A 16,887-nucleotide genomic window follows, 5' to 3' on the forward strand; every position below is an offset into this window, starting at 1 on the left:
CATCTTGAAGAAAAGAAAAATCCATTACCCTGGTTTTGGGGTTGTTACTGCCACCCTTCCTGCCCAGCAATCTGAATTACAGTCATCTATAAATATGAACAAAACCTGCTGAAGGACTTAACACCATGAATTTCAAAGTGGCCGCCCCATAGTTACTTTTTTCCCCTTAACACAATTTGGTATCTTTGCGTGTAATATGGCAAGTGAACCTGACCTAGCCTTGTGCTTGCTGGTTGTGTGGCGTGGTTGCATTGATACTAGTAACATTTTTACAACACTCTTCCAAGACCCTGTCCCCTAAAGCGTGAAGGTAGAATTGTTCACTAAAGCTAAAAATTAATCAAAATGATATTGTATTTACCTGAAATCCAATTTTATTTAAAAATGATGCTATGTGGCATAGAAGCAGTTGCATCAAAATTTGACTGAGATAGACTTCCATTACTTGTTAGCTACATTAGCCTTGTAGCTCCTGTGCAAAACTTGAGAAGCAAATAACACGAAATGTCTTTAAAGATTTGAGGTAAGTGGAAAATTTGATCTGTAGCAGAAGTAATACTGAATATCAGCATCCTAAACCTGCTAGTTTGATTGACACTGCCAGTGGATTGGCTTTATACCGGATACTGGTTTATGCCATATTGTTCAGTAGAGGTGATGGAAGAGGTTGGACCATGTGTGTGCGTGTATGGCAGTTATCTCTCCCTCCAGCTTCCATCAGACGGAGGTGTACTGTAGTGCTGAAAGTGAGAAATGCAGCTGCCCGTTTGATCCGCTCACACCACTGACATTTAAAGCTGCCGATCTGCTGATGCTTGAAGGCAAAACTACATCTTAAAGTACAACAAGAGGAATTCGACTGATTTCACTCCACTCCATCTCTCTCTTCTCCCCGCATCCTTGCTCTTTTTCTCATCACAGCACATGCAGAGCAGACGGCATTCCTCCGACCCTCGGCTGCAGCACTTCATCCACCTCCATTTGTTATCAGTGCTACTGGGGTGGTCCAGCTCTGGCTCTGGCCTTCTGTTCTCTTATCTCCTGATTTGAATCGAAGGAAAGGTGGAGGTGTGTGTATGTGTGGATAACCTTTCAGATGAATTAAACTGAGCTGAGTCTGGTGCCGGAGACCCTGCTGGCTCCAAGGCTTCAAAGGCGAGTGGCCCGTAATGGGGTGGGCAGGCAGTGGTGCCCACTGTGCCATTGATCGGGGCATCTTAAAGGGCAATTAGGAAGGTACAGCACTTCAGGAGAGGCCAGTGACACAAAACCGCACTCGTCACCTCACTGTATGTGTAGTAATGTTTATAAACTTCAGTCTCTTGCCCCCGCCCCCCCTTTTTTTTCTTTTTGAAAAGCTAATTCATACCCCTACCTCTAAAGAGCTTTGTAATGTGTAAACCTTTTCTTGGGTTGCCAGGAGTAACGAGGCCTGACACACACCCTGGACTTCCCCGACTTCCCTGTCCAAAAGGATGAATCACTTTTCAGTTTGATGGACACTTTCAGGCTCGTCCAAATACCCTTTTTTTTTTTTTTTTTTATCTCCCAGCTTGCACACTTCTGCCACCTTCAAAAACGGTGCCGAGCGTCTAAAGTGGAGGAGGTAAAAAAAAAAAAAAAAAAAAAAAGCTTCAGGTGCAGTTGAAGTAAACTATCACTGTATTCTGTCTCCAGCCCTTGTGTCCTCCCGTGTGTGAAGAGTTGCCGTGGAGCGTCCCCGTGGTACAGGATTAGCTCCGCTCATTTAGAGCCCTGCTCTGGCTCCACAGATGTGGCCTTTGAGATTGAAATGAACTTTCCTCTGCAAAGAGTGAGTTAAAAGACATTTCTAAAGAGGGAGAACGAACGAGTGAAACATAGAAAGAGAGAGGAGAAAAGGAAAGCTTTACTTCTCAGAGTCGGTGTGCATTTCCTCCTTTTTCACTTGGGCTTTGACAAGATAGCATGCCTCGTTTTTTCTGCCAGTGTCGTGATGAAGTCTTCAGGAAAGCAATAATACGATTGTAACTAATTTACATGGCAACGACTCGGCATGCGTCCGTAGTAAGCCGCTGTCAGCTCCCACGTAAACATTTGCATTTATTCATTTGGTGGATGCTTTTATCCAAAGGGATTTACAAAGTGAGGCAGAATGCAGTCACAAAGCTCTTAAAGGACATGACAGCAAGTTTCCACCAAGCAGCCCAAAATGTGTGAGAATTTTAGGATTAAGAGAGCCACAATGATACACAAGGGTTGGAATGAGTACGACTTAAGAGTGCCACGACTACTTGAGTACTTGCAAGTGATGACACTAATCCATCAGGAAACAACTGGAAACATAAATGCATGAATGACAGTATAGTCTATTGCAGAGGTATTTAACTAACATTACTCAAGGTCCAGATAAGCGACTAACATTACAGAATGTTGACAGGTTACTTTGTAATACTTCATCATTAGTGATTAGTTTGTAAATATAAATAAAACAGGTTAATTTGAAGTGTGATTGTTTAGTTCGACACTGGTGCTTCATGTTACCACTTTTAACTAGAGATTCTATTAACTATTAGTGTGTGTGTTTATAAATACATATACAAATACTATAATTAGACTATGAGCAGTTAGTCTGGAATGTCTGTTTTGAAGCAGAGAATATATGCATACTTCTCTGTACAGTCATCTTTACACATTATAGTCAGGTAGTTAAGTAGTCAGTTTGTTTTTACAATCCATGTCACGACTTGACTAATCAGACCAGAGAGGGTAAATTAAAAAAAAAAAAAAAAAAGAGTTTGTTTGTTTGTTTTGGTTTTTTTTTGTTTGTTTTGTTTTTTTTATCAGTGAGCTGCCTTCAGATAAGTAATTTATATACATGCGTGTGATTGGCCAACAGGACACTACAGACACTTTGATAGTTCATGTTTAAAAACTAGAGTTGCTGAACTATGGCTAGGCGTTTTTTTGATCCTCCTAACTATGGTATTTTTCAAGTACTTGGCTCAATCATCTGTAGTTCTGTGCTGGATCCAGCAGTTGACGATAGTGACACTGAATCTGAGACTTGGGAGCTGGAGCACCACTGACGAGGAGACAGGGACCAACTCAGGCAAAACACGAATTAGTTAGTGTTGCATTTCACAGATTGTGTGTTTTTGTGTTTCTTAAATGGTTTGTCCCTGGCCCAGGCAATACGCACAGCTGGCCTAACTAGTACAACACACCAAGATCATTGTCTCTCATTTAAAGATAAAACAAATACTCAAATACTTAAGCTAATTGGTCGAAATAATTACAGTCTCTACTACAAGAGTTAGACAGTCAACTATAAATATGCTTAAGACGAAAGGCCAACTTAATATTGCTCCAAAGAATATGAATTTAGTACATTTTTTAAATGAGTGCTCTTCAGTCCTCTCTTGTTTTTAAGTCTAACTGATTATGAACATGTTGATTAGCACATTCTCTGAGACAGTTTGAGATTTTGACTCTGGTTCTTGCTCTTTCGCTTCTATTGGGCTCTCTAGTGAGCAGATGATGAGAGGAGAGAGAGAGAGACGCAGTCAGCGAACAAAACGAAATGAACAAAGGAGTAAATAAAGCAGCCATGGTTCGGTGCAGAGCTTTTCAGCGTGGCTAATTCATGTTGGCTGGGGCCCAGGTGCCATGATTAAAGTGTGTGTGAAGAGTGATGGCAGCAGTACTGCTGCAAACACGCTCACGTGGGATCACACAGCCAATTAAGCTGCACTTAAAGGATAAAATGAAACCTGGATGCTTTGAACATTCACGCAGATGACCCTGCTTTAGACTCTGTGTGTGTGTGAGTGAGAGAGAGAGTAATTTAAAGGCTGGTCAGAGGCCTTTTCATTCTTAATTGTGTGTAAACAGTAATCACATATGTTCCTCCAGTGCTCATTTCAGTGTATTTCTCCAGTGTGTCCTGGACCGCTCTTATTCCCCACAATGCATCAGGACTGGTAGCGTTTAATGTTGTTACGGCCGTCTGTGGCTGTATACGAGCGTTCCTCAAGCACACCAAGGTTCCGTGCCTTCAATTATGATCTGTGTGAAAATAAAGGAAGCAGTCGAGCTTACAAGTGTTTTGGCTCGCTCATTAAGCGCCATCTTCTAGAATCGTAGACGCCACGGCCGCAAAGTGCCAACATCAATGTTCTTCATTATGGGCGAATTGATCCGGTACCTCGCTTTTAAAACACTGCCTGCAAGCACACTCGTAAATAGGAGAGTGCCTAATTAAGCTTAATCAATGCTTCTTTATGGCCTGGGCACATGCGTTTCGATCCGTTAACCAGCCGGTCCTCTGCTCTCACTCTGCGTTGTTGCACTCCTCAGGGTTTTCGCTGGCGGAGGTTTTACACAAGCATTGCTGAAATCCTAATGCAATTATAGAATGGAGGGGAGATGGGAAAAACTGGAAGGATCATTTCTTTTAATTACAGAATACAACGCATGTGCCGCTATTCAGTTTTTATATTGTGTAGCAATTTATCACAGTTTACATTTATTATCTCAGCATTTTAAAAAGTGTTTAAAGGTACAGAGACTAAACGTCCACACTGATACCCCTCTGTCCGAGACCTGTCCGAGAATATTGAGAATCAGGATTGTTTACGTGCAAACCTACTGAATTACAGAATTAGCACAGTAGGCATTACTCACTAGGTTAGCTTTCACATACTAGTCTGAGTTCACTCGTCGGGCCATTCGGACTCACCACCCAAGACAGGATCTGTGTGGGAGGGACAAGTGACATCAGCCTTTGGATTGGTGAGGGTAGAGATTAGGACTGCCCACTTTACCTGGAAAGGGGAAAAATTCATCTAGAAATTCATCCAGTTTCATCTACAGTATATCCAGTGATGTCTGAGGGTTTTTTACTTATTTATTTATTTATTTTGCTAGAAATTCTTTATCAGGCTGATTTTTGAAGGCAGTGATTTTTGTAATATCCATTCAGCATCTGGTCAGGAGGAAGAAATGTTTCTGGAAAACAACAGAACAGCAGATGAGAGGAAGCAGTGTACTTCTGAAGTGTCAGGGTATATTGGATAACCGGTTATCGGCACATCATGTTCTTTTCCTCTGTCTTTGCCTCTCATTCCATCTTTCTTTCTCCAGCCCTTTCACACTGTTCCTTCTTCACGTCTTCTGGTGTCCTAATCCAGAGTCTGTGTGTTCCCCTGCCATCCCTCCATCCCACACTCCCATCCAGCCCTCATTTATTATTCATTATCTCCTGTCCAAATCCGAATTTCATCGCAAAATGAAAAATGGTAATTAAGCCGGGATGAGAATGTATCCGTATCAAGGCTCTCGGGCGGCACAAAAAGGTGCATATCTGCCTTCCCAATTTCCCAATTGCTTTCCCAATTCCAGTTTAAAAATTGAGCCAAGTTCTCAGAGTTCCCCAAGGTGGCCAACCCCAAAGGTATTGTCCATTTCAGCCATCAAAAACTTAGTGAGCTCAAAATCCCCATTCAGCTCTGACCATTTAATCAATGTCAGTGTAATGTCAGTGTAAAAACTTATTATATTATATTATTGCTAGATTATTACTTTTAGTTAATTAGGTACATCTACCTTGTACCTACACTTATAGGACTTTCATCATGTCCACTGGCAATTAAGGTGCCTTTTCTGTATAATAATATATACTAAATGACATATCACAGAGCTGTTGAATTCACGATTCTGACTGGACAGAAAGTGCTGATTAATTTTCTGTAACATGACTAAGATAATAGCTTCAATCACAGAGACTTGTATGGTATATGCTCCATATAATCTAAGACTAATAATAAATGAATTGCAAAAAGGAGACATTATTTAACAAAGAAAAAATAATATCAAAGAAGGAGTCTCCAGTCACAGGGCTTTGTAGCATACAGAAAACATCACGCTTTCTGGTTTCTCTGTAACATGACTAGCATTTTTTTTGTCACGAATTTCAAGAGAGAAAATGAGAGGCTCATGAGGGAAGGACTGTTTACAGCTCGTATAATGTGAGTGAAAACAGGTGCTAACTTGATTTGTGGACGTTCCATTATATTAATTAATTAACTAGATAAAAACAGATAAAAGGCTGCATTACACCACCCTGTTGTTGATTATTTTTCTATAACAGCACACCCCAAAGTCCTTAGTCCTTGTTTTTCAGTCCCCCTCTACCCTGTCCATCAATGGAAATGTACCACCATAGGGACCAGTTTGTGTTAATTATCCTCTGCACTTCATCAGTGTCACTTTCTGACCACAGAACTACTGCATGCTGGATATTTTTGTCAGTTTTTTCAAACAGGGAAGTGTGTTCACTCACAAAAATCCTTAAACATTCAAGCGTGCTTCGTAAGAGGAGCAATGTCTTGTTCCAATTCTCTCTCTATATTTGCCTTTGTTCCTTTCTCAGTGAGAACAAAGACATCTTAGTTAAACAATAACGAGACATCTAGATTTCTTCTGAGTGCAAGTTCCTGATGTGTCTTATGAGGACACAGATGATGTCCACTGTGGCAGTGTATAAGACATCAAACTTAATATGGACCACATAAAGATTATCGCAGACCAGGACTGACTTCCATGAGAATGGACCAATAACAGCACCTTATTATGGGCCAGTTTAAGTGCAGCCAGACGGGCCCGGTAATGGACGGTGCTCACTGGCATTCTGTCTTTCTCTTCCTGTCTTTGTATCTCATGATCAGCAGTAAGGGGCATCCGTATTGGCTGTGGAAAAGAGCATCTGGGAGCAGCGCTCGCTCAGATGAGAAGCGAGTGTGTGTGTGACTAAGTAGGACAGAGAAATTGATGGCCCTTCGCTGTTCGCTGACCTACATACAGACATAGACAAAATAGTTCTCTCTGCGCTCACGCCGAGAGACTGTTCTGCCTGCTCTCTCTATCGCTCTCTTTTCTCCCCCACACGCACACGGAAAAACAAGACGGCTCACGTGCTGTTTCTCTAAACACACATCTGTGAGATTTTAGTCTTAGCTGTGAGCACAGAAAGTGTGTAGAGGGTGCTGGGCATGTCTGGAGAGCATGCAACACACACACAGTGTTAACCCTGTTCATAAACTCTCAATTCACCAGTACAAAGAAATTTGCATGGCAGGCACACACTGGATGCCAGACTCCAGCACCACCTGTTCTCTCTCTCTCGCTCGCTCTCTATCCCTCTTTGTGATTGATGTGCGCTCGTATGTTCTCTGTTGTGCATGTCTTTGCATGTTAGCGTGAGCGTGAGGAGACAAAGCCGCCGGGATATGTGTTGACAAACAGGTGTGTAGTCGGGAGCACTCGCACGCACTGCATCCGTTTTACTCTCACGAAATACACAGCTTCCTCATCCTGGAGACGCACAGGTTTGCCTGCTACTAGGTGATGTTAATGCTTAGCTGTTATATTGTGTTATATTAAAACTGCTTGCTCAGATTCCTACCAAATGTCCTTCATGTGAATAGAGGTGGAAATGAGCATTTTTATTATATATTTTGTTTGTTTAGTAGTTTGTTTTTGTTTATTGAAACTGATTGACTCATGTTATATGCAGGGGTTTCCCCTCAAAATAATTATTTAACTATTTTAAGATATTTATTAATTAATTAAGTCATCTTTTTAAAACACATGATATGGTGTCTGTGCCAGTCTCAGTGAAGGAAGTGTGGTCTCTGTGCTAGTCAGTCCCACCAGAAACTAATTTGAACCGTTTATGCAACACTCAATCCTCTGTGTATTTTTTTCTTAAACCCCACTTTCTCCCAATTTTGTCATTTGCCAATTCCCCCTCATTTTTGAATGTATTTTTCCTACATTGGATTGACTGGGAAGAACAAATACAGACACACACACAGTTACAGCATTCTGTATCTCCTGTAATTGGTAGATCATTTCTGTAAGATAGGTCCTTGGCTCTGTAAATGTCACTCAGCCCATGCAAAAACAGTGAAACGGTAATCTGAAGCCAGCGTGCTGGCAAATGAACTGAGATTTATGTTAAGGAAGCTACACCCTCACACAGACACATACAGACACACACACACACACACACACACACCCACCTGCACTCTTCTGCTACAGTGGTGTTTGTGTGTGACGGTTGCTGACTGATGGCTGTCTCTCTAACTCTCTCATCAGCACTGTGGCCTTTGTGCTTCCTGTGTAATTAAGGACAGAGCCGGCCTGATGCGCATGTAATTACATCAGCCTGACTTAGAGGAAAAGACGGAAACAGAGATGGAGGGATGAGATTGTACTTGTTGCTCTTTCTTCTGGCAGACAAGTGTGTGTGTGTGTGTGTGCACGTGCGTGCGCAAGTGGATGGCATGGATTCCTACCTGCACTGTAAATGCCACAAACCTGCATGCACTAATCACAGCCCGGGAAATTTCAGAGGCTCTTGTTATTGTATATAATGGAAATGATTTTGTTCTGTAAGGTGGAGCTGTCAGGAGTGCATTTGCTGTGCCCTTAACCTTACTTCTGTGTGTGTTTCTGTGTGTGTGCGCGCTTTCAGTGATTAGCAAGACTACATGCGATCAGTCGAGTTTCTCTCTTATTTAAAGGCAACGAAAGCCTGCAGTGCTCACACTCGCATTATATTGACAAGTGCCTTTTCCTGCGTGTGCTTTTAATTGCTTCAGAAAGAGCAACAGACTGTTCATGTTGTGGGTTAAGTCAATAGATCTGACCAGAAGTAATTGTAATGTACTCACACACAGACACACACAGCAGAGACAGCTGACTGAGCCCGCCTATTTTCACAAAGCCAGGATTGCACTCGCATGCTCATCCATTCATTTATTCATTTGGCAGATGCTTTTTATCCAAAACCACTTACACGTGACACAGAAATTCAGTCCAAGGAAGAAGCAAAAGTTGGAGTGCTAATACACAGGATTGTTGCAAGGCAAGCTGCCATAATACAAATAAGCGTGTTTACACTAACGCTATTAATCCAGTTTGATTTCACCAGATTATTTGAGTCTTCATGCAGAGAGGATTTCATCAATTTAGATATACTTTTTAGCTTTTTTTAGTGCCACTTAAAATGGAATTAAAGACAAATTAAAGGACTCACAGACATGCTGTAATCAGCATACTGTGATATTTGTTCATTACCATTTTAAACCATTTATCATACACCTAGATTTTAGCCTTTTAGTCCAACACCTGGGTTATCCAGCATGTGTGTGTGTGTCTTTTGTTTTTGTAGATTTAGGGGTAAAAATTATTGACTAAACAGAACACAATTAATTTTAATGCAATATTGTGTAAATATAGTAAACTGTGATTACATGAAACTGTTCATATCATAATGACTACCAAGCTTTATTTGCCTGTGAAGCTTGCCATGTTTGTTTGTGTGTGTGTTTAGATGCATTTAGTTATTTTTGGCTACACCGTTTTCTCTCATTTTAATAAAACAAAATAAAAGCATGGCCCGGTGGTGCTGATGTATCTCGGCTGCTCTTCCGTGAAATTTCTCACGCAGCAGTTAATTGGACTCCTTCCTCTTCTAGTCAGCATTTTGGTGCAAATGGGGCGGTTTGTGCTGTTTGTTCTTCTTTTGTTTGCTGCCAGATTAGATTTATTTATTTATTTATAACTAGTTTATACTGTTTTATACTGTAACTAGTTTGCTCATGAAGTTCCTCTTCTACATGCTTCCACATGTTTCCCTTTTCAATCTGTCTCTTTTGCACTCTCCTGTGTGAGCAGGGCAGATCAGTGCTGCACCCCCTGTGTCCGCTCAACACTCAGTAGCACACTCCTCGTTGGTCTACACTGAGGCGTGTCACATGCACACCTCTCTCCAATTGGCTGAGAAGAGGGCGGGTACTGAATAATAAACTGAAGCTCCGGGCAGTAGTGGTTCAGTGACACGAGAATGAACCAGAGAGAGTGAGCGAGACAGAGACAGCTGGGGTCAGATGTCAGCAAGGAGAGTGCTTTACCCCTGCAGGGGAGGGGCTGCTCTCTCGGGGCTGATCCGCTTCTCTCCCTCTCTCCCCCGCCGTTGCTCCTGCTGCTGCCTCAGCGCTCGCTCATTAGCCGCTCGGATTTACCACAAGGGGGAAGTAGGGCAGAGATCATTAGCGATTTGGAGGGAGTGATTTGTTTTGTTCTACAAGTTGTTTTGCACAATGTCTTTGTAGCAGGAATGAGGATTTTTTTTTTTTTTTACTTCCTATTCCCGTTAGTTTTAACATTTAATGTTGCCATTAATCAAACGTGGCACTTTCTCCTGCGTCTGCAAGACTGTAGACCTCCGTCTCGCCACTTCTATCATGAATGGTGTGTGGGTGTGGGTGTGTGTGTGTGTGTGTGCGCGCACACGGCTGGGCTCATGTTGCTAGTGAGAGTAGCCTGAGGGTGAATATGTGTGAGTCAGCAGGCTTTGGAATGGGGACATGCTGATGTATGATTTTAGGAGGAGATATCAGCAGAGGACACACATTTGCACGACCAAAATAAACACAAGAGCCCTTTTGCCTTTGTCTTTCCAGGCATTTTTATATATTTGTGTGTGCCTGTGTGTTTGTGTGTTATGGATGTACAAAATGCAAATACATTATTCTGAAAGAGTCTTATGAATCTTATATGTTCTAAGCAAACACAAATGCACTACAACAATAGTTTTTAAAAAAAAAAAAAAAAAAAAAGTCTCTAGTTGAGACCACATTATGACCTTGAGTGATGTAGCTGAGACTGAGGAACTGTCAGAGCCAGAATTCACCCTCCATGCTGATAGACCTGACATTTTATATCTCTGTGTCTTTTGTTAGTGGTAAGGTTCTTTTGGGGGGGGGGGGGGGGGGGGTACACTTTCGGGTTAGGCTACTAGAGATACATAGTGGATGTAGTAAAAATTAACTGTGGTGCACAAAGTGAGTAGAGAAACAGGACATTTTCAGACAGTCATTCCACAGAGGTCCAAAGTTCACAGAGCGTCTTCTTTCCATCCAAAAACTGTTGGTTGTTTTACAGAAAATAATTAACATCCATAATATCTGCTGCCTCATAAGTCTTTCATTAGCCTGTGCTAGCGTGCTACATTCATGTAATCAGTGTCCACGGCCATGCAGTTGGACGTTAATTTTGGACAAACTGTGTGTCTGCGGTGTAAATAAAATATCCGTCCATGACTTTTATCTGCCTTGAGCATTTTTCTTGCCATAGTGCAGGCTAGACACTGCGTCTGTTCATGCCCTGCCAATTGTCAGCTGTGTTTCTCCATATTAAAAAGGTGTGTGTGCTGGTGAGTGTGAATTGTGTGCACCCTCCTCACTCTGACAGAAGTTAAACCTGTCTTTGGCATCATCCCAATGGTCTGTTATGCAGTTGTGTAAATGCTTTGAAAGAACTGGAAGAGGACATTAGCTCGCAGAAGCATTTGCACTCATTTATAACTCCCCAAAGGAAAGATGTAGGAGTTGAAGCTCTCAGACAGAGCTTGACAGTTTGAACATTTAACAGTGCTAACTTTCTTCCTTTACACTTCCTCCGTTGACTTGTGGAAATTAGGGTCTCCTTGGAAGTCTCTCGGAGCCTCTTGATTTGTTCTGCCTTAAATACATTGAACTGCTTTTTAAGCAAAGGTCACTTGGCATTTCATCAATTTAGCATTTAAATGTTTTTTTTTTTGTGTGTGTTGCTCTAAGGGCAGAATGGGATTCAAACGTTAGAGACCCTGGCTGAGAGGGAAAGAGAGAGATGTGCTGCAGTGTGTGGAGACACAGGCTGCTTGCGCCTGGCTAATAAGTGTGAGATACAACTCAGTCATCCGCAACGGCCAGCCGACTGGCACTAACACCTATTATCTGGCATGCGATTGCAAAATCGGTGTGTTGTCGTAAAAGCCAATTGTTTAAGGTTGAGAGAAAGTTGGAGAGCGTGGAAGAGAAAGCGAAAGGTGTTGCTGCCAATCCCGAGGGGTGGGAGGGGAAATGGAACGGCCATTTCTTAATAACACGAGGGAGGCAATTGCGTCTACCATCTGTTGTTCTCAAGGGGGCATGGGGAAGGTGTGAGGGAAGGCTCTGTGGATTCAGGGAACAAAGTGGGCGACCACAGTAGTGTGGGCAGTCATTAAATGGGGCAAGACGGGTTGAGTTTCAGTAAGAACCCCCATGCTGCAAAACTATCTGCCCTCCTGGATATTAGCATGTGTGCGGTCCAAGGATGAGAAGGCAGAAAGTAAGCAAAGGCATATGTGGTGTGTTGTGTGGCTTATTCCCCCGTCTGTTCCAGCAGCAATGCTCACCATCCATAACTGTAACAGAGACGTCAGGCTCCATGTTTGCTGGATCCCTCAACATCTGCCATAGCAGGGTTAGCGGGTACATGTGAGAATACTGCGCTGAAATGCTGCACATATATGCAAGGCATGTTGGTCTGTTTGGATTTCTGTCTTGTAGTTGGTAAACCTGATTACCCTGTGTTTGAGGGGTTATCATCACAGCACTGCCTCTCTTGGGTCAGCATTGGTACTACATTATGGCACTGAAACTGACTGTGCAAGTGACAGCGAGACTCTCTGGTGAAGCCAGATGTGTGCTAACCCCTCTCTTACAGTGTCACCCTCCTCCTGGGCTTCACCACTGACAGCTGGCTCATGACGAGTGATATGTCAGATATCAAATGTGGCACTTGCAAGGTCACCCTTACACTTTCTCAGGCATGTTAACCAGTCCACTACTTTCTCCCGAATCCTGCCCTTCTAGCAGCCTCACACACCCTCCGGAAGCGAGACTGTGGCGTGAAAAATATCTCAGCCAGCTGCTCTTGTCTGAACCCGCCGTGTCACACCTACGAGACCGGAGGTGTATTTCAAAGGAGGCAATTACTTGCAGGAGAGCTGCCACTACTTTCTGAGCTTCATTGCTCATATACCTTGCTTATTCCTCTCTGTAGCCCAATTAGTTCTCTTTTCCTTCTCTAAGAAGAGGTGTGCTAAAGTAGCTCCCGGTCAGAGCGAGAGCTTTTATTTCACCGATTACAGCTCCCCTTGCCAGGTCCAATTTCCTTGCTTAACAGTAAATAATGAGAGGAAAAGATGAAGGGAGGTGAACAACTTGAAGTTGCAAGAAGAGGTAAAGGAAAATGGGGCGGGAGAGAAATGGGGGGAGTGAGTTGATGAGCTCTGGATGTTTTCCGAGTGTCTGAATCAAACGTTAGTTCCTTCAAACCAACGCTGCACAAGATGCCCATGAGGTGTTTGTATAAGATGGCGGGAAAGAATGATTCTGTCCTCACACTATGACGTCAATGGCAGCCTTCTACAGTGTGCGTTGTCTCAGCAAGGTGTGACACACTGTGAAAGCAGGCAGCCCACGAATCAACCTCATGAGCTCTTCACAAGCCCATCCCCCTCTCTTATGGGATGAGAGAATGGTTCTAACACACACTAGACACTCACACTGCAAACAAATATTTCCCTCCATTTATTCTATCTGTAGCTTGCTGCAGTGGGGCTTGTTTCTCCTGAATGAGGTTTGGAAGAATACATTTCAATCACCAACAGTGTAGATTTCAAATAAATATTTGTTTATTTAGTTTATTATTTTGCTACATAGGCAAGTTAAAAAAAACAAAAAAAAAAACAGCTGATGTCTTGTTAAATATAGATAATCGATGTTAACTATATACTTGTCTAATGTTAGCTAAGTTGAACATACACTGATAGATTTTATTTCTCATTAATGAATTTAAAACATACTCCATTTACCATGACTGAAAGTCAGTGTTCCCCCTGAGGCCAGTGGAGAGCGTGTGAGATTTTGAAGGGCTCAGAGCTTCCAGGTGGTGTCAATTTTTATCATGGAGTTCAGGACACTTGCACAAATAATCAGTCCAGAATGACACATCCATTGGCTCATCTCCTGGTTTATTGAGGAGAAAAGACTGTTCTATTGGTGTCTGTCTGGGTGATAACTCATACTAGGCCTGGTAATATAGAGTAAACATCACTGGACATTGTCGCAGTGTTACCAAAGGTGGTGGTTGTTCTGCACTGTGCATTCAGTCCTTGTGGTAGCATCCTCATTTATTTGCCCTCTTATCAGCCCTGCTGTCCCTTATCTTCTATTATCTGTAGTGTGTTTGTGTTGCAGAGTCCACAGCCCTCTGTCTTCCTTATCAGCCGCACTTGACCTGTGACCCCACTTATTTCTCCTCCTGGAGCAGCCGAGGTTCCCGGGTTAGAGGTTAGCTTCAAGTGTAGATCTTGGCTGCAGTTTCCTTTTTTTTTTTTTATCTGTTAGCTCAGATTAGGATTTGACTTGGGGAAAGCCCTGCGGGTCGAGTGTTTAAAAGGACCTCGTTAGAAGGACTCGTGTGGAGGAACACGGCATGTTGAAAGTTGTGCCTTTGGATTGTGTTCTGCGCCAGATCCGGGTTGTCAGATCTCAGCTAACGTACATGATTTAGTAGATATGGTAATGTGAAATGCATGGTGGAGGAAAAACAACTTGTATTATGACATGTATAATGTATTTAATATAGAGATGCATAAGCATTCCTTGTATGCTGTAATGCACACGCATCCATCTGTCAGCAGAAGCCTGTGCTTAGACTCTCTTTTCATGTGGCTTCCTTTTGTGCATGTCACTTGTCTCCATAACACAGCTGCTCTTGAATATAGAGATGATGCTTGTGATGATGAAGTGTGTGTGTGTGTGTGTGTGTGTGTGAGTGGCACTCACAAGCATGTGCAATAGCAGGTACTACCGAACATTTCGACCGGAATAAACAGACAGCAAAGCAACGGTTTGCCATTCATCGCAGCTTGTTTTCTTTTGTGTTCCCACAGTAAGCCCCCTCTCAACACTTGGCAATGGCAAGTAATTTCCCCTTTTGAGGCTCAGCCATACAGATAGAAAATTGCTCTTTGTGCATCGCCATCAGAGTCTAATGCAAAAGAGGATTGCAGATGCCTGATGAATTCCGGCAGCTCTTCTTTTTTTGGGCCAGCAGGAGAGGGTTAAGCTTTTATTTAATAAATATGAAGAAAAAGAATACCATGGTCAGTGACACATTTCAGATATTGGCTGCTCCCGTATTACCATAAAAACGAGAGCTTGTTATACAGTGAAATTTCAATGAAGGGAACACAAAATGCATTTAATGAAATTCAGATGCTGGAGAGCGGGTTTCCGTGAATCTCATTAAGCAGGCTTTGTGCTGTTTTCCCATCTCCCTCTTTGTGTGGAGGAGCCGCTTCACCATGTCTAATAATGTCAGAGATTTCATCATTGGCCTGGTTTTAAAAAAGACAATGTCTGTTTGGTGGGTAAAGGCACAATGATGTTTAAGGCTGTCATAGTTTTCATCTGATACTTGTCCTGATTCACTACTTATCAAACTGATGTTGCAATTCACAGAACATGACCCTTATTTTCTTTTTGATTGAGAAAATCATAACCAACACATTATTTATTCAATCCCTTTTTGTTTTCTCTCTGTTTCTCTGCAGGCTTTGGCTTCGTAACTTTTGAGAATGAAGATGTCGTAGAGAAAGTCTGTGAAATTCATTTCCATGAAATCAATAATAAAATGGTAAGTGTTCTTCATTTTGCAATTCTGCCAGTAATGTTACCTGGATTAATCTGATTTCCCATTTGCCGAAGCCCTAATGGCGTACGTTTGTTGACGTAGAATGCGTGTGGATGTAAGCTGCAGATTTCAGGCATAGTGACGTCTGTGCTCTGTCCAGGAAGCGTGAAATTGTGTGCGAGTGTGGCCTAGTGTATCCTGTCAGGTAACAGTAAGAAGATGGAAACCTGTTCTTTCTGCTCCCTGCACTTTTGTTGGCAGAGAAAGGGAGAGAGACAGAAACTGATAGACTTGGCAGCAGCCGATTTCATTAAAGATGGATTATCGCCTTTGCGATCCTTGTAATGACCAGCCTTGGCCTTCGAGCTGGCTGCGTCACACATCTCTCAGGGCCACATGCCCAGGATGGGCAGTCATTTTATGATTTTACACAGAATCTGAATAGAAATATCACTTTTGGAGATTTACTTTTATAAAGACATACACAGATTGTGCTGGATGGAGTTATCAAGTAACAAGTTTAGGAGAAAGATTTTACCTCCTATAAATTCCGACTTTATCTCTCCTTTCTGCTCTTTATGACAGAGCTTCATCACTCCGTCACACCGCACTGCCTAGTCTCCCCCCTACAATTCAATGAGTCCTCCCCAAGACTCTTCTGGAGTCATGAAATACTGAAGAGTACATGGCATACTCATGGAGTCTGGCTATCTCTAGTGCAAAGCAGAACTACGAGACCAAGTTCTCAGTTGTCCCTTTATTACACTTTCACCATCACTTTTCTTACCACTCAGCTGAAGGAGCTGTCTGCATTCACAGGCTGCTGACCAGTGAATATAAGCAGAAAGATGTGTAGATCAGCAGAATCATAGAAAAAGATAGATGGCTACATTGATGGCTGGTTTACTTAGACAAGTGCTTGACCTAGGCTCCATCCACATGTATATGAAATTTTTGAAAACATATAGTTTTGAGATAGTATCACTGAGCTGGTGATATACTATCACTGAGTTGGTGAGATATTTTCAGAAACATTATTTGTATGGGCGGGAATGTTTATGAAAACTGTGTTTCCAGAAATGTCCATCTACATGTGGACCTTAAAAGAGCAGAACCTGGTTGTGGGGGTACATTGATGCCCTAAGATAGCAGAAGCTGAGGGAAAAAATCAGGGCTCCAAAGAACTCCTGCCCACTGCCGCCTTCTTTCAGATGCAGAGTTGTTTGATTGACGGGGACCACAGAGCAGAAAGCAGTAGGAGACTGGAGACACTGCTCTCTCTCCCTCATGCTTTCTCTGTCTTCCCTCGGGTACTATATCTGTGTACCA

General features: G+C 42.5%; 1 protein-coding gene across 5 annotated transcripts in view; it reads left to right on the plus strand.

Moving 5' to 3' along the window:
• The window catches only part of msi2a (musashi RNA-binding protein 2a), a 238,993-nt gene that overhangs the window by 153,606 nt on the left and 68,500 nt on the right, over nucleotides 1-16,887 (plus strand). For all 5 annotated transcript variants that reach the window (XM_053241497.1, XM_026943793.3, XM_026943795.3 and 2 more), the window contains exon 8: nucleotides 15,479-15,561. In XM_053241497.1, the coding sequence (XP_053097472.1) occupies nucleotides 15,479-15,561 (83 nt within the window). The remainder of the gene's footprint in view (nucleotides 1-15,478; nucleotides 15,562-16,887) is intronic.

Source organism: Pangasianodon hypophthalmus, chromosome 17 (genome assembly GCF_027358585.1).
Source record: "Pangasianodon hypophthalmus isolate fPanHyp1 chromosome 17, fPanHyp1.pri, whole genome shotgun sequence".
Taxonomy (NCBI): domain Eukaryota; kingdom Metazoa; phylum Chordata; class Actinopteri; order Siluriformes; family Pangasiidae; genus Pangasianodon; species Pangasianodon hypophthalmus.